The following is a 17,341-nucleotide window of genomic DNA, read 5'->3' on the forward strand; positions in this document are numbered from 1 at the left end:
ATATTTAATAAAACACTGTTAGTTCCTACAATTTTATTGTTTTCCTTAATCAAATCCTTAAATATGTAAGTATTCTTCATATTTGTTTCCATATATCTTATTTCAGATGAAAGAAATAGAGGCCAATTTAATTACGTATTTTGTTTCAATTTCTAATTAGAAATAAAAAAAGAAGCAGACATAATTATGGAGGAATTTGTTCACTTACCTCTGGTGTTCTGCCCTAGGGCAGGTCTTTCACTGCAAACCCAGCATTCTCCAGTCCTTCCTCTTTTTTTTTTTTTCTTTTCTTTTCTTGGGAAAGGTAAATGCCGTAGCTTCTCGTTTTCCGCACACCACTCTCTCTTTCGCATCTTAAAAGATATCAGGAGGGCCCAGTGTGGAGGTGAGGAGAGTGGATTTGGCTAATTAGGCCCTCTGGACTTCACCGAAATTCATCGCAAAGGTTAAATATCTATCAGGATTTTTTACCTGATCAGAGACTGGGAAACCCCAATTAGCCTTTGCCCCCCTCCCCCCATACACAAGTATAAGGGAATAGATTTCTAGATGGTAAAAAAAAATAGGAGTTTATATAAAATTAATAATAATTTTAATTTTATTAAGTATTCCATTTTAGGTGGAATTTATTTACAAAGAACTGGTGCTAACAATAAGTGCTACTTAACTCTATCGGTTCTTTTTGTAGAAAATGTCTGCATCCAGTTTTTTAAACGTGCGTTTATGCAAACACTAATGACTATAGAATCACTGTTCACTGGGATATGGTGAAGGGATTGCTAAGGAGAGAGAATTAAAAAAAAAAACAATTTTTCTATAATAAGTTATAGAAACACTAAGTTTTTATTTAATTTCAATTGCACTTGTATCACTTATAATACAAAAATTTGTATGAATTACACAAAAAATTCCATGACTTTGTTGTTTATGTTCTGTTGAACAACCATTGACAGCTCTATTACAGCAACATAAATTCTCTTCCAATCACAATAATGACACTAGACTTTTCATTGCGGGTAGCCTGAGGTTTTCAGTTTTATAAGTGAATTCTAATACAACATCTTAAATTTAATCCCATTGCACCATAATGATTTAGTATACACTATGGCACTTCTGTATCGTAAATTGTGGTACTAGAAAATAGTAGCTCAGTTTTTAAGACCCCATTTCGTTACTCGTACATTGTAAAAAAAAAAAAAGTCTGTGCGAATATGTGGAGAAAAAAAAAATCCTGTTTCAAAAATTGAAAACCCTAGCTCCAAGTACCTGGTAAGTCAAACATATACAGTCTAGTGTCATTTTTTCCCTTGTAGGAACATCAGCAATTCCATGTCACTATCTACGACACTTTAAAAAAAAATCATGGATTAACAACAGGGTCATAACCTATATGTTCCTATGCCTTGAATGCTTTCTTATAAACGACATGGAACAAAAGTATTGGATTGTGGTAACGCTACAGGGTTGCTGTTTGTTAGCTCAGTAGTTAAAAAAAAAATCATTTCTTGTAGAAGTCAAACAAAATAAAAGAATGGCAACATTTCACTAAACATATAGCAAGCTAACCAGAGTAATCTACGGACACTGGGTTGAAGTAATGGTTTACATCTCCCAGCACAACTTGTTTGCTATTTACCTTACAGACCTTCGGCATCATTTTCACAGTCTTCACCCAAAAATATGCATAGTGGCTACATCTGGCTGTATCGACATTGTTCACAGTACATAATGTAGTTAAAAGTCAGTATATGGCATTTGATTACTAACTTATATTAACATGTATTGGTGAAATGTTATGCTGTAGAACATTTGTGGTGTATTTCCAAGTCTGTAAGATGTTTCCTTAAAATTTAAAGCAATTTTAAGAAATTCTGACAGTTTATATTCCGCAGTGTATGACAAGCATATTTATTGATCTTGTAAAGTTATTCTGCTTCTAATACAGTCTAGGCCTACTATATGCAACTGACAGTTTGAGTAACCATTAAACATCCGGTAAAATTGTGTCCATTGTTGATTCAACTGCTACATTTCCATTTATGAATGGAATAAAATGTCGTTGCTTTTCAAATCATGGCTTTCTTTTTAAATTAACTGTAAGAGAGAGAGAAGAAAATAGATCCTAATATATTACAATCACGGGAATCTCCATTGTATAATATGCATGTACATTTTGAGACTTATTTTCAAGCACTTTTTATGGTACTGGAAAATCGGTAATGGCATGCCAAATCTATCTTTATGGATATAGTGTAGAGAAAGGTTTCTGTGAATTCTGTACTATAAAGTAATGTCTCAATTCTATGTGAGCTTAAAGAAAGAGCAGCAGAAGGGGCGTGGAAACCAAAGAAAATATAATTTAAATATTAAAATAATTTTGCTCATTCTTTTGTTTATTTTGTTACCAATTTCAGAATATTGTGTACCTCGAATATAATAATGTGTTTTATAGTTCGCAAATTTTAAAATGAATTTTATATACAATATTGATATAATTATACAATACATGTTCCATTATTTGTTCTTTTTATAAGTTGGTTACAATTCCATAATCTTGTTTGTTACTTATGTTTTAATGATAGTTCAATAGTTAGCAGCACTGAAACAAATGACACCTAAAATTTAGCAAAAATTTAACAGATTCAAACAAGAAAATTTAAAGCAGTAAGAAATCCAAGAAGCAATTGCTAAGAAAGAGTTATAAATAATTATAAAGAGAATTAAAATAATGAGTGACTTGGGTTTGAAGTGTTCTGAAACAAATTTTAATGGCACTTCAGTATTGGAGTATAATGATGAAAAGGTAGGCAGGGTTTAGCTTTGATAAGACATTAGCTGATCTAAGTTCTACATACAAATTCACTGACAGAATAGATTAAACGAAACAAAGGTGGTAGAGGTTATGTTGCACATGAATAGAGTTAAAATTGATTGTGGGTTCAGTCAGAGCCTAATATATCATATAATAATGAAAACATTTCCTGTCAAATATAGTAAGTTTCTTCCAAATAAGCGAAAAATATAAACATATTTGTAAACCAATTGGATAGTAGTAATTAATTGTAACATTTTTGAGTTTTGTGGAAATTTTTTCATTCTTAAAAACAGCCTTCAGAGCCACATATGCATACTTTTTTGGAATAATTAAATAACCCTCAGAGTTGCCGTTTTATTTTTTGACATTTACAGTTAAACTACGTGGGTACAATTATTGGCAAAAAGGGTCAATAAATAATAATTATAATTAGCAGCATTGATACGATTATCAATCTGACATTGACAGCAGCGCACACAACACATACATACTCACAATCACGCTTACGACAGAGATAACTAAATACTGGAAGATTCATCATCTACTAAGAGGTACGAAGGCTTCGCTTCTGGGGCGTACAGTACAGAATTGACATCAGCGGTGTGGAAATATTCGTCACGTTTTCTAGCCTAACATATCTTTTACTGTGACCAGTAACTACTATATGTACAAGTTAAAAAACTTCTCTATTATTTACAAAATATTTGTCTACATTTGAAGTCACCTGAACCATTAAAGATACCGGTATTACAAAAAACTTCCTGTATGTAACAATAATGGTCAGTATTATTGAAGATAAAGATGTCTGCTTGCATGCTATTGAAGCTCACAAGATGCAAGGAGGTAGAGCTCCCTTGCTTTCTTGACCTTAAGCTACAGTGCCATTTTTAAGTCCTGCTACATCTTTCAAACAGATTTTATAATGGTGGAGACCCTTCTTACCCACAAAACATGTGGTATACGGTAACCTTTCTGTAATAAAACACATCTGTATCATACTCTTAAGGAAAATTGGCTTGAATTTAAGATAAAACTATATTTTGTATGAATTCAGTGCAATAAAAAAAAAGTTGATGCCAAAAGTCAGTTGTTGCTATGGTGAATTCGTATGCAGTAAATAATGATAATGAAAATAGAGTCTATCAGGACAAAACGAATATTTGACGGATTCGGAAGTAAAACATGGTAAGTGACATTTTAGTGTTTTAAAGTTACTAGGTAGGTAAACATTTATATATGTAACAGTTTGTATAGTTACCAGGAAAGTAAAATCTGTATACTTCTGCCAGCTATTGAGATGTTGGAAAACTAACTACTGCATTAGACACAGAATGTAAGATACAATTTATCTCATTTTTTACCAAAATGTCGGTAATCATGTTTTACGCCCGAACCCCTCATTTGACAAATTCCTTGATACCGCCTTTTCCAACAGGACTATGAGAACGAAAGGTAGAGTAGCCTATATATTTTAGACAAGAAATTGAAATCAGTTAGGTTGTGCGAACAGAACATCTGAACCCCATATAAATTCCCTTGATTTCTTTGTATTTAAGAAAAAAATGTGATAATGAAGTATAATTTGTTATATTTGAGTGTCTTTTTTAATAAACAGTGCTTGCATTGGTTGGGCCAGAATGATAATATGAAACTGTTGTCTTTGTATGTCATTGTCAATGTGGGGAAACATTTAAAGGTACGCGAAAACGTGGACTTAGCAAGGTATTGATCCTGAGAAAACGTAGCACCAAGCCTGTTGGTCACTTGTCTCACTCCAATTTTCATCGTTCGATTGAAGGAACATTGGAGAATTTTGAAGAGGAAAGTCGAAAATGAACTTAACCTAATTTGTCTTTATAAGTGAATTCGTAACAATTTAAAATTTGGGGTGAAAAAGAAACTTAACATTACTAGGACTCTAATTAGAGGTCTCTATCATGCAGCTTGCTATCATGGCATGAGAATTTAATCATGCCAAACTCTTTTATGGCACTACTGATCAAACAAGACATCCCAGGAAGCTGGTCCATAAAATTTGAAATTATAAATCCCTCTCCCGATCTGAACGCCATGCGATTTGTACCAGCAGAATTTACAAGAACTGAGAATCTCTTAGAACAGACATTTCGTTCATAAGCTCCCCGAGAACTCCTTCATGAAAAGAAATTTCCAGCAACTGCTATGAAATAGATCAATACTGTTCATGCTTTTCTATCAAGGACTATACCGCAAGCTTTATGGACAGAACAATGAGACTCTGCCAGTAATCAACCTGTATGCAAGTCGTAACTCAGAAATGGCACTGTAGAAGGTGGTTGGCACTATGCTCCAGCCATTTTTTTCTTATCATAACGTTGTAAGAGGCTGGAATAAGCACTGGAACCATTCTGGAAGTTACAACAAAAGATCTATATTCACTAGAACTTAAATCCAGGCTCTTCCAGTGTGTAATGTACCACTGTACTTACAGTGCTAACTTGGCTCAGTTAATTAAATGCGTGGAATAAGTATTTATTTTCTGCAGTTGTGTTACCTTATTATTTCGTAAGATAGGTAAGAATGACGTGTCTTTTCTGTCTTATTTTTTAATAATCTTATTGCATTTAGAAAATTAGTTTCGCTATCATTGTCACCTAAATAGCTCGTCATTCTTTGACTTAATCTAATTGTATTAAAATACAATTATTCTAGAACAGGAACAACAAAAAAAATGCGTCTTTTGTTAACACATTTCAAATGTTTTGTGTAAAGTCTGAAAAATGTGTATTAGATCTTTATCGATCCCACATTAAACGAACTTGTAACATCGAAAGCAAAGGAACAAATTGTGCTAAACTATATTGTGTGTACTGCAAGAATAACTTAACACAATTATTTGCACATTTTACATGACATAAACAAAGATAAAATTGTAACTGTCATATAAATGCCCCATCAACAAAGTCTTTGTGCCTGAAATACTCTTGTATACCCAACCACCAATTTTCGATCCCCCGATATTTTCATTCATTTTTTTTCAAAGGTAGCTTCCTATCCAACATTTTAAGGGCTTCAGTGAAATATTTTTGTTTATTCGCGATCAGTTTACTTAATACAGTTCAATATCACAATTTATTTTTTAATCCTTTAAAGAATTGGAAAAATATTTCACTAGAGTCCTTGGTTTTCGGTATCTGAGCTCCTTTGAATGGCATGTATGTGTATGTACATAAGAAAGAGTCGTAAAATAGTGTTCAGGCTTTAAAACAGCCAACTGATAAGTCATTTCACAATGGAGTATAAAATTTACGATAAAGTAGTTTTAATTGTATCAGCTCTCCTGATACATTGAAGATAATATTAACTACATTTCGAAGTCATTCTGTCAATTTAGAATTTATATATAAAGTCAAAAATAAGAGTATGGCATACTTTTATTACTAGTCTTCATGTCTAAATAGCTTGTACTCTCAGTTTAGTTTAACATTCACTAACAGGATTCCTAATGGAATTACTCTTTTTATTCTGATATATAATAAATCTTTTTTAAAAAATATGAAACCCTGTGATAAATTATTAATAATAAAATTTATCTCGATTGTAATCTTGTTTTCAGTACATTTTACTTCGAATAAAATAAACTTAGAATTTCTTTAATGATGAATGAATTGAAATGTGTTTGTAATAATTTAAAATTTTGGTATTTATGGCGTGAAAGAAAAGGGGTTTCATCTTCATGTAAATTGTTTATACAAGAAATATTCGATGGAATATTTTGTGTACAGTGTCAGTTTTATTGTCGTGGTGATTTATGACTCTTCAATGATTTCGTTGTCGACTTTGCTGTTCTTCACTCCGGTCTTACCAGTCCAGGGGTAGACATCGGGACAGGGCTGACATGTCCGCATGTATCTGACTCCTGATTTATGCCACAGGTTGCAAACTTTCGGGTTGTTGCATCTCCTTGGTCGTTCCTGTTAATTGATAAAGTAGACTTTATTATGCATTGTTCTCTAGTTATCTAATGGCAATGGAATGAGGGCTGTAAATGAAAGATAATACAACTCTTGAAATTGCTGCCTTTGGTGTTTAATTGTATTCAGTATCTGTAATGAGAGCTTGTAAAATATGCCGTAATTGTTTAGATAGTGGAAAATATTTGTAGATCTGTTAGATATTTAGTACTAAATTCCGTATACACATGCTGTTCCAAAATGTATGACCCAAACTTGGGAACATACAGAAATGGTCAATTGGAATCATTAAAAGGTACAGGGGATCCCTATGTATTATTATTATTATTATTATTATTATTATTATTATTATTATTATTATTATTCCACTGTACAATGATCCTCCTTCAACACCAAAAGTCAAGCTCGGTAGCATAGACGGTATAGCGCTGACCATCTGTGCTCAAGGTTGCAGGTTCGATCCCGGCCCGGGTCGATGGCATTTAAGTGTGTTTAAATGCGATAGGCTCATGTCAGTAGATTTACTGGCATGTAAAAGAACTCCTGTGGGACAAAATTTCGGCACACTGGCGACGCTGATATAGCCTCTGCAGTTGCGAGTGTCGTTAAATAAATCATAATTTTTTAAAACTCCAAAACGAAATTCTGCTACCATAAGTCCCTATCCATGACATCTTCCTCACATAAGCCCTTTTCTGCTATACTTTTTCGCACCCCAGTCATCCAGTATTCTCGTGGTAATAATAATAATAATAATAATAATAATAATAATAATAATAATAATAATAATAATAATAATAATAATAATAATCAATCTTCTTAATGTATCCAGCTGTTTGCTGACAACATAAAGTCCACTGTAGTCTTTTCAGTTCTTGTTTTTCACGAGAAATGAGGGGTATTTTGATCGGTGTTCATTATAGATGCCTGTTGCTAGTAACCGGAGTTGGGGTGTAGTCAATATATACTGAAGGGCTGCATAATAATAATGCAGGTTATTAGAAAGTGCCAGTAAATCTTTAAAAGTACCACTTCTAGACCATAAGTAGTGCTGTAACACAAGACTACAGCATTTAGCAGTAGATTTTTGATGTTGAACTGTATGCATTATATTTTATTACTGTATTTAGAAGAAAAATAAAGAAGGTAAACGTGTGAATACTAAGTGAGGCAGTAGAGCAAGTGGACAGCTTCAAATACTTGTGTGTACTATAAGCAGTAACATGAGCTGCAGTCCACACCTGTGGAGTAACGGTCAGCGCGTCTGGCTGCGAAACCAGGTGGTCCGAGTTTGATTCCCGGTCGGGGAAAGTTACCTGGTTGAGGTTTTTTCTGGGGTTTTCCCTCAACCCAATATAAGCAAATGCTGGGTAACTTTCTGTGCTGGACCCCGGACTCATTTCACCGGCATTATCATCTTCATCTCATTCAGACGCTAAATAACCTAAGATGTTGATAAAGCGTCGTAAAATAATCTATTAAAAAAAACATGAGCTGCAGCCAGGAAGTCAAAAGTAGGATAGCAATGGCAAAGGATGCTTTTAATAGAAAAAGGAGCATCTTCTGCGAACCTCTGGAAAAAGAACTAAGGAAGAGACTAGTGAAGTACTTTGTGTGGAGTGTGGCATTGTATGGAGAAGAAACATGGATATTACGACGAAGTGAAGAGAAGCGAATAGAAGCATTTGAAATGTGGATATGGGGAAGAATGAAGTATGTGAAATGGACAGACAGAATAAGAAATGATTCTGTGTTGGAAAGAGTGGGTGAAGAAAGAATGATGCTGAAATTGATCAGGAAGAGGAAAAGGAATTGGTTTGGTCACTGGTTGAAAAGAAACTGCCTACTGAAGAATGCACTGGAAGAAATGGTGAGCGGAAGAAGAGTTCAGGGCAAAAGAAGATACCAGATGATAGACAACATTAAGATATATGGATCATATGTGGAAACTAAGAGGAAGGCAGAAAATAGGAAAGACTGGATAATGCTGGGTTTGCAGTGAAAGACCTGCCATTTGGCAGAACACTATGCATGTATGTATGTATCAGTCTGTTCATATGTTTTGCCACACTCCTCAAGGGTTCATTCAGTTGCCTGTCATACAGTAGCCTACCTAAATGATTGTATACTTACCGGGTAATTGCACTGGAAGGGTGGGAAGTTGTTGACACGAGACAGAGGTGTGGGGTCACGCACCCACTGGATGGCCTGCCAGTTTGTCACCAACCAGACATCTTGCATGTTGACAATGGTGTCCAGGAATGCGATGAAGCCTTCCTTGTGGTGAGGTTGTGTGAACCAAGCAGCGTGGTAGAACAAGCCAAATGGCGCCCTTTAACAAATGACAAGTTTAAGATTAGAATACTAACCAACAGCTTAACTACTTATGATTCATCGCATATGATTTTACACGTTTCATGTCTTGGTGCTATTCGACAGGAGTAGGCTACGTGCTGGCACGGTTTTCCCTTCTCCCTTCCTCATATTCATCATCATCACTCAGTCCATACACTACACTTACACATACACTCACCCTAGTACACGACATAACTCTCCACAGATACACATTATGTGCATACGATTCATCTGCAATACTTGTAAATTTGACCATATAACACCTTCCCTCCAGTTACTTTCATGGGTGCGTCTGAAGGAACGAAGAACAATACATTCACTGTCTCTTCTGTTTAGAATCATGCATACTTCTACTCCGAATTATCTGTTATCGCGCTTTCAGTTTCTTACAACTCTTCGAAACCGACATCAAGCACTTCTTTCTATCCCTCACCTTAGAACGTCTTTATACTCATCTTCCTATAATGTAGAAATACCTCGCCTCTGGAATTCGTTACCTAATGACGTCAGGGACTGCCGGAATTTATCACATTCAAAATTAAATTGGAAAATTTTGTCTTAGTTAATGTTTTTTAGGTATTGCTAGAAGTATTGATTTATGTTTTTTTTTCTTTTTCTTTTTTAATCTAGATTAAAATTGCAAGTTTCTTGTTTATGTTAGTTAATTAGGATACAATTAATTATGATGCTTAATCACTCATTTAAAGTTTGTGTGACTGCAACCTGTGTATATTTTTGTGTGGCTTTACTTTGTTTATAGTGTTTTTTCTCTCTCTCTTTATTTCTTGTGTAGCTTTACTTTGTATATACCAGTTTATTTTTTTTCTGTTTATTTCTATTATTGTATTTGTATTCCTGGTGCTGTGGAAGAGAAGGCCTGATGGCCTTAACTACACCAGAATAAATAAATAAATGTACGGTATGGCCCTCTGAAATGGTGTGCAACTAGAAAATGGGTCACAATCCAGCCATCTATCCGCAATATGCGGAACCCGAATTACGTAAAGTGAAGTGGGTAGGCATTGGATACATACATAACAATAATAATAATAATAATAATAATAATAATAATACCTGTTTGTTGTGTAATGGCGTTCGAAATTTTTAATAAGCATTTTGTACACTCCATCAGAAGTGGGTGGGTTGCTACAGGCATCTCCCATGGAGCATCGTCCACCATTCAAGTCCTGCCACATCACCATGGGAACCTCCCAAACACCTGTTTAGAAAAAGAATACAAATTTCGTAATATTTCATAACAGTATACGAAACTCAAAGCATGTGATACAAAATGTTTTAAGTAAATATATTTCACATTCTGTTTCAGTGAACTGGAACATTACATAAAAAATACAATTTACTTACAAATGGCTTTTAAGGAACCCGCAGGTTCATTGCTGCCCTCACATAAGCCCACCATTGGTCCCTATCCTGAGCAAGATTAATCCATTCTCTATCATCATATCCCACCTCCCTCAAATCCATTTTCATATTATTCTCCCACCTGCGTCTCGGCCTCCCTAAAGATCTTTTCCCTCCGGTCCCCCTACTAACACTCTATATGCATTTCTGGATTCGCCCATACGTGCTATATGCCCTGCCCATCTCAAACGTCTGGATTTAATGTTCCTAATTATGTCAGGTGAAGAATACAATGCGTGCAGTTCTGTGTTGTGTAACTTTCTCCATTCTCCTGTAACTTCATCCTTCTTAGTCCCAAATATTTTCTTAAGCACCTTATTCTCAAACACTCTTAGCCTCTGTTCTTCTCTGAAAGTGAGAGTCTAAGTTTCACAACCATACAGAACAACTAGTAATATAACTGTTTTATAAATTCTAACTTTCAGGTTTTTTTGAGAGCAGACTGGATGACAAAAGCTTCTCAACCGAATAATAACAGGCATTTCCCATATTTATTCTGCGTTTAATTTCCTCCCGAGTGCCATTTATATTTGTTGCTGTTGTTCCAAGATATTTGAATTTTTCTACCTTTTTAAATGATAAAACATACCCTGCACATAGAATGAATTAATGACGTCCTTGATTTGTAGCTGTTTTTTCATGCAGTTATTATACCTGTCACCATATTTATACTCCTGTTTAATGTTATAATGGACTAACTAAAATTAAGCTGTGGTCCTTCACTTGGGATTAGTTTAGTAGCTCAACATATTGTTTCCTACACCTTGGCTAATATAAGTTGGTATTCATTAAATGTCTCTTACCTGGATAGGAACGGGTAGGGCAAGGCGGAATCATGCAGTCGTGGAAGATCTTGTAGTCCAGTGTGTACGGCCAGCTTGGAGGTCGGTTTTCATAAACGGGCATTGAAGAATCGTATGTGAAGTTGGAATCGTACAGCATCTTGAACATTTTGTTTCCGCCAATCTGTTTGAACACAAAAGAAAAATGTGTGTTGATTTATATTTATTTTTACGTACCAATATATAAATTTACTGTAGTTAGAATCAGAAATCAGGCGTGACTTAAGATGAACAAGAAAGGTTTTAAACCTTGGCCAGCCTGGGTGATGTGAGCAGTAAGAGGCATGGAATATCTCTACCACTTGGTTCGAAGGGTTGTGGGTTCGAGTCCTGCCTTGGGTATGGGTGTTGTGTTAATTTTAGTTTGAGAAAAAGGAAACAGAAGAGAAGAAAAAACCATAGATCAAGAGGGGTGCTTGCCCTTTGGGGATGCAAAAGGTTTAGTGTGGAGATGTAGCTGTCGTTTATACAATTTTTGCCATTACTTTTTATCATCAATCATCATCATGTACCATCAGGAAAACACCTTCAGAACAACCTTTTGAAATGATGGGACATGAACCTGTTGAGACTACAACGATACCAATCAATCTGTAGTTTCATCTGAAAGAAGATGATGATGATGATGATGATGATGATGGTGATGTAGTTTCATCTGAAAGAAGAAGAAGAAGAAGAAGAAGATGATGATGATGATGATGATGATGATGATGATGATGATGATGATGATAGGAAGTTTAAATGCAGAAAACAAAGAACGGACGTGACAAAATTTTCCTTTGTTAACCGCACAATAGTAGACTGGAACAGCTTACCTGCGGCAATCTTTCAGGGTGGTCCTCTTAAAATCAATACATTTAAGGAAAGGTTGAGAAGATTAGACTGAAAATGTAATTATTGTAGGTGCAGTGTAATTATCTAAGTTGTGTCATGTAATTAGTTAAGATGATATGTAATTAATTAAGGTGATATGTAATTGCTTAAGTTGGTAATAGTTGGGTGTAATAGAAGTACTTATAAGTTAGGTTTACTTTTGCTTATTGTAGGCGTTATTATAACATAGTTTTTATTTATAGTCCTAAGTTTATTGCATCTATTTATTTATAGTTAGAAGTAAATTTACGTTAATTTTTTTATTGCTGTAATTATTGTAAATTTTATTAATATAATTATTTTAATGTTATTATTGTATATCACTGCCACCAGGTGTATTTATTGTAATGTTAATAAATACATACATACACATACATGATGATATGTTTATTGACATAATATAGCAATTGAACACACCCTGTCGGATATTTTAAACAATCTTTCAACAGCATCAGTATTTAGGTTATATGTATATTTCGATAGATTTAATACAATTCACTGAATAAGTGAATTAAACATCAGTACTATACTTACTTCATAACACTTTTCTGAAACAATATGACCTTTAAAACTATACTTACAGCCAAAAATGGAGCTCTCATGCCTCTGATGTCCTCCAAATGCACACCACCATAAGCAGCAAGAATTTCTCGCTGGCCAGCAATCTCTTTGGTCCATTTCTTCTGAGAGAACTGTTCTCCAAAACTGTGCCTATTATATATGACAAAACATATTTAATAATGTGTTTAAATTACATCTGATATTTTGTCTAAAGTAGCATCAAATATTTAAAGGGAGTTGGTTGCTAAGCAATGCGAAAATTGTGAAAATACTAGTACCAGTACAGTTTATTTTGTCATAATTTAGGTTCTAATACCCAAACTACATACATTTTTTGCTCATTATATCTTCTTTCTGCTCTTTAAATATGTACTGTAAGTTGTGATATGTTGCTTTACTTCTTGAAAAAAAAGTAACAAATTCGTAAAATTTTCTCTTTCTCTACATTGCAGGTTTCAGAAGAATTTTATGTACGTAGATTTAGAAGTATAAAAGGTACTCTTGCCAGGAAAAAAGGGTTTCTTTAAAGGGTTAGGTACAGCTTACAGCAGTACAATTTTTGGAAATATTCAACATTTTTTCCCTCCATTACTGTATCTTGTACAATAATGAAAATTGGTATGTGTAAAACACTGTCCTTCTGCTATATGAAAACAATATTTTTACGATTTAAAAAAAATTATTTAGATATATATATATATTTTTTTTACAATTCAAAATGTTGGCAGTTCACTGTGCAGTGATGAAGTGTTTCCCTCATAACTCAAAAACTTGTTAACTTTTTCATGTTCTCTCTCTTTTATTTTATTGCTGAAACTCATGTTTACAATATCATGCTCTTTCAACTACATTCCTTAATAAATATTATTTTTTTTTATTCTATGTAATAGAAAATATTGATATTCGACCTTTTAAAATGAATTTATTTTATATCAGACAATCTATCAAAGGTAGAGAAGTGATCTTGCATCATATTATAGATACGACATGCATAAATACACACAAAAAATTTCATCACAGAATGTTGGTAGTTTTTTAGTTATGTGAGAAATGCATCATCACTGCACAGTGAACTGAATTTTGAAAAAAAAGAAAGAAAAAAAAAGATGTAAATAATTTTTTAAATAATAATAATAATCCGTGGCGCTATAGCCCATGAAGGGCCTAGACCGACCAGCCGGCTGCTGGCCTCACGCCCACATGCCGAAGCAGAGATGGACGATCATCCAACCAGAATGGAGGTATCGTGTGGTTAGCACGATGATCCCCCCAGCCGTTATAGCTGGTATTCACAACTGGATTTCGCTACCTATCGTAGCTCCCCAAGTGCATCACGATGCTGGGTGGGCACTGATCCCATACACTGGCGGCCGAAATTTCATGAGAAAATTTCTTCCCCCATGAGGACTCGAACCAGTGCGCATTCCGTAACGCGAGTCCTAGGCGGGATGCTTTAGACCGCGACGCCACAGCGTGGGACAAATAATTTTTTTAAATCGTAAAGATATTTTCTTCTTATAGCATAAGGACAGTGTTTTACACAAATTAATTTTCATTATTGTACAAGATACAGTAATGGAGGAAAAAAATGTTGAATATTTTCAAAATTTTACTGCTGTAAGCTGTATCTAACCTCTCAAATAATATGGTTTTGGGTCATTTCGAATTTTTTCATAATTTAAAAATTTATTCTTTCTCTCATATAATGAAGTAAGAGTCAGCATAATTTTAATATACTTCAAAAAATTTGATACTATAGTGTTTTTTTTTTACTTGGTTATTTAACGACGCTGTATCAACTGCGAGGTTATATAGCATCGAAGAAATTTGTGATAGCGAGATGGTATCTGGCGAGATGAGGCCGAGGATTCGCCATAGATTACCTGACATTTGCCTTACGGTTAGGGAAAACCTCGGAAAAAACCCAATCAGGTAATTAGCCCAAGCGGGAATCGAACCCGCGCCCAATGCAACTCTAGATCAACAGGCAAGCACCTTAGCCGGCTGAGCTACATAGTATAGTGTTATTATATACATCTGGTAAGAAGATAGCCTGAAAATTTCGTTAGTCTAGCTCACATAGTTTTTCTACAATGAGCAGTGCGGTATAACTTAGAAAATATAGATTTGGTAAATAGCATTTAAAGTTATTATTGATCATTATGACTCCACGATTTGAATAAGCACTTTTATTGATTACGAATATTCTCGGAATATATACCTACAAATTTTTATACTCTATATAAAATGTTCGGTGGCCGGATAGCTCAGTTGGTAGAGCAGCTGGCTACGAGCTGGAAGGTCCGGGGTTCGATTCCAGGTAGTGACAGGATTTTTTCTGGTTACCAAACTTTCAGAACGGCCCCGAGGTTCACTCAGCCTCCTATAAAATTGAATACCGGATCTTTCCCGGGGGTAAAAGGCGGTCAGAGCGTGGTGCCGACCACACCACCTCATTCCAGTGCCGAGGTCATGGAAAGCATGGGGCTCTACCTCCATGCCCCCCAAGTGCCTTCATGGCATGTTACGGGGATACCTTTAAATATAAAATGTTCAGAAAAAGGCGCATTTTAACATAAGCAAAATGCAAATAAAAAAATTACAATTTTTATCCTGTTAGTGACCAACTCCCTTTAAGTGTTGTGCATTCTAGCCATATTATGCATTTCTAGTTGAAGAGTTATGTATTTTTATGCCACTCAATTTGTATAAAAAGTAAAATGAATTAATTTTGATAAACGTTATTTTAAAATTAATTTGATAAATATATACTTGATTTTTTAAAGAAAGTAATATCTTTTTTGTAAAATATTCTTAACAAAATATGGAGATACTTTACATGATATAAATAAAAAAATATACAAGACATGCAACGTTAAAAATTATTTACGATCTTTTTACTCTTCTTTTTTTTCCTGTTCTCTTTGCTGTTGAAAGTTCATGCAATCCATATATAAGTAAGTAATACAGTCTCTTTTTTTTTTTTTTTTTAAACTTTTTAGTGCACATAAATGTAGCAAAACAATGGAAATATAGCATCATGCTGTGCGAAGTGTTTTAATTATGAAAGGAAAGTGACAAGCAATGCATTGACAGACACACAGGCATTAAACAACAGTTTAAGTCGCTCAGAAGCTGTATTTTCATTACTAAAATAAGAATTCCTTTTTGATGATACCTACATGGAACGATGGTTGAAATGTCAATAAAATATAAGTTTTGTAAGTATTTAAACATAAACATAATATTTTTTTAATTTGAGAAGAGTGCAAATTTATTTTAAATTATATGTACGCAACATAATTTCAGTTTTAAAATCCAGCTTATTATTAAGGTCACTACACCAGATTGTAAGATTTTCGAATTTTGAGTAAATGGAATGACACTTTGACCTGAGTTCAACTATATAAAAACAGAAGGTACTATTGAAAGAAAATTACAGTTTACAGGAAAATAAATTAAATTATAGATCTAATAAATATAAAAATAAAAATTAAGATATTTAATTTTCTATTGAAAAGTGATCTGTGAAAGTTTTTTAAAATTTGGACATTTACCAACCCAGAATTATTTATCATCATCATCATCATCATCATCATCATCATCATCATCATCATCATCATCATCATCAACTATTTACAATGAGACTATGCGGTCTGTTCTTTGAATCTGACGATAGATGCTTCGATCATTTGTTACATAGGAAATCTTTTGGAATGTAATTAAATGATAATTTTGGGATATATCCTTTCCAAGGCTGTAAATTAATTTTATGATATTTTGAAACGTAAAGGTTGTTTAACAGATGTGCATCTATGTTAATAAAGTACGATTTAACAGGCTAGCACTTTTTATTTTACACTTAATGGGCTACACAACTGTTTCATTTAACATCTCACTCACAGTCTTCTTTTTTCGCAATTCTTTAAATAGTGACAGCTCCTTATAATATCGATCTCGCCCTATCCATGGTATAGCTCTTTGGTTTGCTTTTTCTGCTTCTACCAATATTTCGTTAGGAATTTCAATGCAATCCATTTCTACAAATTAATCTCAGACAAAACCATTTGTAGTAAACACTTTTGTTTTATTTTCCTACCATAGTAACCGATTATGACGTTTTCCCTATCATAGTAACTGATTAAGACGTTTCTCAATTGTTATTTTATCTACAAATTCTCAATAATTTCTGTTCTGACAACATGCAAAATACAATTATTAATTTATTTTCCATTAAGATATACGATTCAAAATACCATAAAACGTTGTACAATACACTACCTTACAAGAACTCAACATGCTCACTTGTTAAGTTCTACATAACGGTTTTGTAACATAATTAATAATTACGTATTTCAGTTTTGTTGGAATTTTTCTGATGTTCGATCTAGTAAAGTCGTATATAACACACAACACGTAATTATAATTTGATAACTGTTACATAAGTATCCTACCGTAAAAATATAATTGTTTTGCATTTCTGCAATTTTCCAAAATTATCTAATTCAAATGAATTCTTA

General features: G+C 33.9%; 1 protein-coding gene across 10 annotated transcripts in view; it reads right to left on the reverse strand.

The window, feature by feature from the left end:
* Window positions 1-809: 809 nt before the first annotated feature.
* Window positions 810-17,341, reverse strand: part of LOC138713849 (nuclear pore complex protein DDB_G0274915-like) — a 543,049-nt gene continuing 526,517 nt past the window's right edge. For all 10 annotated transcript variants that reach the window (XM_069846324.1, XM_069846388.1, XM_069846342.1 and 7 more), the window contains 5 exons: window positions 12,842-12,971; window positions 11,349-11,511; window positions 10,198-10,342; window positions 8,902-9,100; window positions 810-6,768 (listed from right to left, as the gene is read on the reverse strand). In XM_069846324.1, the coding sequence (XP_069702425.1) occupies window positions 6,604-6,768; window positions 8,902-9,100; window positions 10,198-10,342; window positions 11,349-11,511; window positions 12,842-12,971 (802 nt within the window). In that variant the 3' untranslated portion in view covers window positions 810-6,603. The remainder of the gene's footprint in view (window positions 6,769-8,901; window positions 9,101-10,197; window positions 10,343-11,348; window positions 11,512-12,841; window positions 12,972-17,341) is intronic.

Source organism: Periplaneta americana, chromosome 2, assembly GCF_040183065.1.
Source record: "Periplaneta americana isolate PAMFEO1 chromosome 2, P.americana_PAMFEO1_priV1, whole genome shotgun sequence".
Lineage (NCBI taxonomy): Eukaryota > Metazoa > Arthropoda > Insecta > Blattodea > Blattidae > Periplaneta > Periplaneta americana.